The sequence below is a fragment of the Nematolebias whitei genome, chromosome 21 (assembly GCF_014905685.2).
Source record: "Nematolebias whitei isolate Nwh7 chromosome 21, NemWhi1, whole genome shotgun sequence".
In the NCBI taxonomy this organism is placed as follows: domain Eukaryota; kingdom Metazoa; phylum Chordata; class Actinopteri; order Cyprinodontiformes; family Rivulidae; genus Nematolebias; species Nematolebias whitei.
In genome coordinates this window covers 19,444,075-19,451,510 of record NC_056518.1, presented here as the reverse complement: position 1 = coordinate 19,451,510, position 7,436 = coordinate 19,444,075, and the positions used below count along the sequence as shown (strand labels likewise).

Here is a 7,436-nt window from a genome sequence, read left to right as displayed (position 1 = left end):
ACGATATCAAATTTTAAAACGTTTGTTGTTCATGTAAAAGCTCTGCAAAGCAGCAGATTCCACATCAAAGCAAAAAAGTGCACAGATGCATGCAATGCTGATTTTGTTGTGCAAGATTGTTTTTCTTTTACTCTATAATCTTGCTATAAAATGTATTTATAAAAAATGCCTTTTAGGATTTAACCCCATCATGAATGTTTTTGAACTGCAGAAGGAAACTAGACGTAAGAAAACATGCTAAATTCTGCATCAGAATAACTTGCACAGTTGAGATTCAAACCAGAGACCTTGTTTGGAAGTAATAGTTCTGATACTTTAAATTGTGTTTTTATTTTATTGTAAAATAATAAGCAAAATGTTTTATAGAAATGTTTCTATTGCTGATTTTTTTTACATTTTTGCTGCATTTTCTCGCAGAATTTTTACATCAACTGTAAGATACTGCACAAAGTTGGGATTTCTTTTGTAAATGTATATATATTTATAAAAAAAAAAAACATTATTCAAAAGTACAGATGAGTCTGTGTTAATATCCACAACCAGCATGTTCAAAAACACATAAACCAAATATCTGCATCGATTATTGCGCATTTGACCCTGTTATCCTAAACTCCGATGCTGATATAAAATCCAAATATTAAGTAGATAAAACATGTAAAAATTCAGTATAAAATGTTTATTGTGCATTCAAGGCTTCAATCACACTACAGAGCACAGAATGTATCACACAAGATTATAATCATAAAAAAAACATTGTTCAACAGGTCTTCACTCAGTCACTGAGATATGCATGAATCAGGTTGTACAGAAGTGTTTAAAGAGCACAAGATGAAAAATATAGAATTATCAACAACTTAATAACTGACTTTTACACAGGATATATGATTTATTGTCAAAATACATGATGGGTTTGGCTCAAATAAGATCAACGCACAAAATAAATGAGCATAGATGGACCTAGGTAGACATTTTTTATTGCCAGTATATGTTGCAGCTTAGTGATATTTCTGCTAAATGCTTTCACTTAATTGACATTGCACAACTTTGCTTTTTATGGATTGTGTCATTTTAGCATCCACATCCAAGTTTGTTTATAACCGATCACTTAATGTGATAGTAAGCTGCAAAATAAATTATCTCACACAATTTCCAGGAAGCTTGTTTTTACACGTCAGCTTACATAACTCTTTAATATTTAAATAAAATGGCAGTCGTTATTTTAAAATTCAACCCTTGTGAGAAAGCTTATGTGTGATTTACGAACTTAGACGTTTAAAATGTTACTTTTTGCTTTAAATTTTATATTTTTGTTAGTTTACATGCATGATTTATTACTGAACATAATCACTCAGATTTTTACCCACTGTTGATCAATTCTCCTCTTATTTTGGCCGTGATCTTGTAATCTAAAGGCTTCAGAGTTAAACCGTAAGAGCAGTTCAAGGAGAAGTCCTCATCTGGGCATTTTTCAAAGCTACATTGGTGGAGGAGAACTGCAAAGAATAAAAATATTTCAACTTTGCCGACTTGTTCTCCGATGCAGCGCCTCTTCCCTGCTGAGAAGATCATTACGTTGTTTGTTACATCCTTATCCAGCGAGCCGTTTTCATCCAAGAAGCGAGAGGGGTTAAAGATGTGAGGGTCCTTCCACTTCAGAGGGTCATGATTGACAGACCACTGATTGATGAAGACCACTGTGTCTTTAGGGATTTGTAGACCGCTGATGGAGACATCGGCTGTCGTGGAGTGGGGGATGGTGACAGGCACGAAGCTGGTGAAGCGCATTGTCTCGTAGATGAAGGCATCCAGATATGGTAACTGCAGTCTGTCCTCAACAGACGGCAGTCTGTTCCTCCCCACCACCATGTCGATGAGCTCCTGAAGTTTGGTTTGCATGTCAGGGTGTTTGGCCAGCAGGAGCACAATCCAGTGAAGAGCAGTAGAAACTGTATCCATACCTGCACCTACCAAATCTGCCACAGTTGCCTCTGTGTGCTCTTTGGTGAGCTCAGTGGTGCTGTCTGTCTCATTAAAGGCATCAATGATGGCATCACTCATGTCCCGTATGACCTCCGGGTCAAAGGTCTTTCTATGCTCGTCCACTTTATTCTTGACAAATTGAAAGAACTCTTGGTTCAAGCATTTAAAACTCTTGAAGGTATTTCGGACTGGATTAGGGAAAGACTGAAGCCATGGCATCACATCAACCAGACTGCCAGCTCCTACTGTCTGTCCAAACTGATCTACCTGATGCAACAAGGCTCTGAACTCTGCATCATCGTGTCCATATCGCTTCCCAAAACACAAGGCGCAAATGACATTAGCAGCAGCTACAGTCAGCTCATGCCCAGGGTTGAAATATTGACCCTGAACACTTAGTTTGAGGAAGATTCCAACTAGCTCTTTGGCTTCAGCTTCAATGTGATGCTCAAATGATTTTTTGGTCTTGCTGCTGGCAGATGAGAAAGCTCTGATTGTCGTTTGAGCTATTTTCCTGTGCATCTTCCACAGTTTGCTGTAATTTGTGAAGGTCAGACTCTTCCCACCTGAGACAAGCTGAAAGGAGACAAAGCTTGGTCGGCCTGCAAACTCCGTGCTGTGCTCTATGATGGCCTCCCGGATTACCCGGGCTCCGTTCAGAACCACGATGTCGCTGCAGCCCAGGCGTATCTGATAGACGTCTCCATATTTTTTGGCAAGATTGGAGAAGGTGATGTGAGGCATCTGACCCAGCTGCAAAGCATTGCCAACAACGGGCCAGGCGAAGGGTCCTGGTAGTCTTCTCTTGAGCCTGAGGTTTCTGACCCACAGACAGGCTTCCAGACAGACGAGAAAAACAAAAGAGGCGACCAGAGCTGGATGAACCTTTCCACTCCATTCCCTGATGCTGCTGCTGCTGCTGCTGCTCTTCAAATCAAACTCTGCATCCATCTGAGCCATTGTATTAACTGAAGTTTGTCTGTCATCCACTGTGTATTTTTAATTAAAATGAAAAAAAAAAAAACATTTAAAGTCTTTCCAGTAATTTAAAGATACTGATTTTTGCTGCTCGTATATTACAATGAGAAGGGTTCCTGCGGATAGCAGTGGAGCGGCTTGTCTTCAGCTGATCACTTAAAAGCAAAGACTTTACTTTTCAAGACTTAACACTTCGCTTATATGTATGTTTTAGTGGGAGGCGTCACTGACTGTTTTTTTTTGTTTTTTTTTTGTTATCTCTCTCCTCCCATTTCGACCCCAGCCGGCTGACCTTACTGCTGCTTCCCACTCAGGCCTCCTCTCCTTCCAGAAGTGTTTGGTGAGCCCACTGACAAAAAGACTGCAGCTGCTCCAATACTTTTGCTACCAAGAAAGACAAATGTAGGATTCTGGATCCAAAGAACGTCATAAAAATAAAAATATTTATAGTCTGTGCAGCCTAATTTTTCTTGGATATAAACTGGTTGTCACTGAGTATTGTGCACCAATTCCAGGGCTGCATTATACAGCAAGTAATGCATAATAAATGCTTTTAAATTAATGTTTTTTATTCATTTAAAAGCAGACCTACCTGTTATTTTATTTTTTACAAGATAATTAAAAATGTTTTTAGTCTAAACAAGCAAGAAGTCGATTTCAAGATTAAAATCCATTAAACAAATACAAAGTTTGTGATTAAAAACCATCACATAGGTAATGTTGGGGTTATAAAAGCAGTTTGAGAAATTGTCTCGAAGATAACGTTACTGGTTGGATTGTGGGTTAAAGGAACTTATGATTTTCACACATAAACCTGTTTTTGTGGGTGTTTGTTCAACAAATAGAAGCTTGCAATGTAGAAAAAGGTTTGTAAACTCAATCATCCAGGTAAATAAATCACAAAAAAAAGGTTAAATCATGTCACGGCTTGCAAAATAGAGATTCAGTCACTAGCCAAATATATTAGAAGTTTTTATTTAAAGTGCAATAAGTTATACTTAACGGTGATGCAGACATTTGTACATATCTATAGCCTTGACAGTGACTAAAATAATTTGGGAAAAGGTAACAGCATGAGGTTTAACATCATACTCAGAGAAATGTTTTTGCAGCTTTCTTATTAATCACAAATAAAACACACACAAGGATCATATTCTGTTTTATTTATTCATTGCAAATACAGCTTATTTTGCCATTATAGAAAACCTCAGTGGGTTTTGAATGTTCAGTCATCATAGACAAGTGCTTTAAAATTCAAGGTTTATTGATTTTATTGATTTGCCTTGACTCAGACAAAAAAAAAAAAAATTCTTATGGGCGTTCTACCTTCAGTTCCTGAATAAAGAGTTTTAATGAGAGCACAATGATATTCGTGTAGCTTTGAAAAAGTTCTTGTAAACAAACATGGTTTTAAAAATGCCTCATGAGTGAGAGAAATGTGCTCCACATGTTTCGTTGTTCTGGTGAAACATGTTTGGCACCAGCTAGCTGCAGTGTTTGTACAGTAAAATTGAACCTTTGATGCACAGTTTGTTGTTCATCGTCTGCAATAATATCTCATCCTTGTCCTTTGGAAGGTGATGAATACTTTGGAAAAAAAAAATCACCTTTCTGTTGATCAAGATGCACGGTTTTGTGTTCTTATGCTTGAATACAGTAGATAGTGATTACATCGTTTTGCCATATGCAAATATTAATAACATGAACAAGTTAAAAATATATTTTTACATATAGCTAATGAGAACTATAAGCCTCTGAGTGACTTAATAACATTCACAAATAATAATATAAAGTTATAAAAGTTTCAATGTAGCTCATTCTGCACACATACCACATGCACAATAACACCAATGGTTCTGATCAAGTATTAACTATTTTGTGAAGCAAACATTTAATATTTTTTATTGGTGCTAGCAGTCCAAAAGCTTAAGTTTTGTTTCCAGATGTTTTCTTTAAAATAACATTCTCGGTCTTGCACCAACAGCAAATCAAATACAGATAAGATGAATTAAATATTCTTGTTAAATATCCAAGTCTTACAATAAAACTGCTTGGTGCAAGCATTATGATACTCACTTCTAAATGTCATCGATGGGAAAGTGTTCTTTGAAGGCTGTTCATGCTGGGGAAACCAAGCCAAGCAACTTTCCCCTGAGCTTGGTTCTGACACTAAATCTGTCGGGCTTCAGTGTGAGACTGTAGGAGCTGTCCAGAGTGAGAGACTCAGAGGGATGGCGCTCAAAGTTGCACTGGTGCAGCAGGACGGCAGTGAATAAAAACACCTGCACCTTGGCAATCTGGACGCCGATGCAGCGTCTTTTACCGGTCGAAAAAATCATCACGCTGTTGGTTTTGTCTTTGTCCAGAGCTCCGTTTTCATCGAGGAAGCGCGTGGGGTCAAACACGTGAGGGTCTTTCCACTTTTGAGGGTCGTGATTGACAGACCACTGATTAATGAAGACCACTGTGTCTTTGGGGATGTAGAGCCCTTCGATGACGACATCTGATGTGGTGGAGTGTGGGATGGTGACGGGAACGAAGCTGGTGAAGCGCATGGTTTCGTAAATGAAGGCTTCCACCAGAGCCAGGCTGCTTTTGTCCTCAACTGATGGCAGTCTGTCTGGACCCACTACTTTGTCAATGAGCTGCTGCAGTTTGGCTTGCATGTCTGGGTATTTGACCAGGAGGAGGACGATCCACTGCATGACAGTTGACATAGTGTCTTGACCTGCTCCAATCAGATCGGTGACGGTTGCTTCAACAAACTCCTTGCTCAATATGCTGCCCTCTCCGTGCTCAATTGCATTGATGATGGCGTCACTCATGTCTCGGGTCACCTCAGGTTTGAAGGTGTCCCTGTGCTGTGCCACTTTATCTTTTACATAGGTGAAAAACTCCTTATTCAGGCTTTTAAATGTTTCGTAGACGTTTCGGACCGGGTTAGGGAAGGACTGAAGCCAGGGCATGACATCTACCAAACTACCTGCCCCAACTGTTTCTCCAAACTTGTCCACTCTGTGCAACAAGGTTCTGAACTCCTGGTCGTCATGTCCATATCGCCTTCCAAAACAAAGAGCGCACATTATGTTAGCAGCAGCTACTGTGAACTCGTATGCTGGGTAAAAATACTGTCCATTAGTGCTCTGGCGCAAAAATACCTGCACAAGTTCTGTGGCTTCTGCCAGAACATGCTGCTCAAAAGTCTTTTTGGTCTCACTGTTTGCAGACGAAAAAGCTCTGAGGGTCGACTGAGCAACTTTCCTGTGTGCTTTCCACTGTTTGCTGTAATTAGTAAACGTCAGACTCCTGCCTCCAGAGATCATCTGGAAAGAGACAAAGTTTGGTCTGCCTGCAAACTCTGTGCTGTGCTGGATTAGTGCCTGATGAATGGCCCGATCTCCGTTTAGGACCACCACGTCGCTGCAGCCCAGTCGTATCTGGTACACGTTTCCGTATTTCTTGGCAAGCTTCGCAAAAGTGATGTGAGGCATCTGACCCAGCTGCATGGCGTTGCCCACCACGGGCCAGGCAAAGGGTCCTGGAAGTCTTCTCTTGAGCCTGAGGTTCCTGACCCACAGACAGGCTTCCAGGCAGAAGAGGAAAACGAAGGAGGCAACCAGAGCAGAATGGACCTGTCCGCTCCATTCCCTGGTGAGGCTGCTGCTCTTCAAATTAAGCTCAGCATCAAGCACCATTGTGACAAGAAGTCTGCAAGCTTTTGTTTGCCAAAAATGAAAAAAAAAAATCGTAATGACTTTTAGATGCTTTAATAGTTATGAGGAAAAATACTTCTTATGCATCCATGTCATGTAAAAAAAAAGAACATTTTAGATATGTTAGTCCAATGCCAGTCAAGTTATTATAATATAAATGATTTCTTATCAGTTAGTCGTAGATTTAAGGCTCATGTGCCTGCTTTTGCTCCTCTCCAGCATCTTTAAATGTTTTGCAGTAGGTGGGCAGGGCTCAGGATAACTTTCACACTCCTCCCATTGTGGTAGCACTGTGAACACAACTGCAGTATATCATCTCTCTGCTGTTGGTCGCACTCACAAGCACGCACTGTGGAGAGCGGAGTGACACCGTGCACAGGAAGCGTGACCGACTGCCATCTACTCCACATAAAGAGAAAAACGTACATCAGCAACTGGCGGCCGATTGAGATGGACTTCTGTCAAGAGAATTTGTTTTACTAATTGGAGCATTGGCAAATCTGTACGCTTTGAAAAATTTCTAACATGATTTATTTTCTGGCTGCAGGCGATTGCATACGGTTTGTCTAACCCTTACCAGATTTAGAATGTAATTTCTTTAGTCTTAAATACAATTAAGTGAATGCTTCTGTATTTTTCTTTCAGTGTGCATGCTTTAGGGGTTTAATAGTTAAAGGTTTCAATTTGTGCACTGAAACAGATGCATTCTATGACACTTTTATATGTTGTTCATTTACAAACAGCTAATTGCAAAAGCTAATTTTG

At 39.8% G+C, this 7,436-nt stretch overlaps 2 protein-coding genes across 2 annotated transcripts; both read right to left on the bottom strand.

Annotated features, from left to right (window-relative positions):
* Positions 1-1,271: 1,271 nt before the first annotated feature.
* Positions 1,272-3,125, bottom strand: LOC119427457 (cytochrome P450 1B1-like). Its single transcript, XM_037695078.1, has one exon. The coding sequence runs from the start codon at positions 2,938-2,940 to the stop codon at positions 1,357-1,359; it is 1,584 nt and encodes a 527-aa protein (XP_037551006.1). The 5' UTR covers positions 2,941-3,125; the 3' UTR covers positions 1,272-1,356.
* A 1,950-nt stretch (positions 3,126-5,075) lies between these two features.
* LOC119427510 (cytochrome P450 1B1-like) lies at positions 5,076-6,653 on the bottom strand. The gene has a single exon (XM_037695138.1). The coding sequence runs from the start codon at positions 6,651-6,653 to the stop codon at positions 5,076-5,078; it is 1,578 nt and encodes a 525-aa protein (XP_037551066.1).
* Positions 6,654-7,436: the final 783 nt, after the last annotated feature.

What these genes read in the sequence shown, in the direction of transcription:
- LOC119427457 (XM_037695078.1), bottom strand. Translation starts at nt 2,940, where the DNA reads ATGGCTCAGATGGATGCAGAGTTTGATTTGAAGAGCAGCAGCAGCAGC.
- LOC119427510 (XM_037695138.1), bottom strand. Translation starts at nt 6,653, where the DNA reads ATGGTGCTTGATGCTGAGCTTAATTTGAAGAGCAGCAGCCTCACCAGG.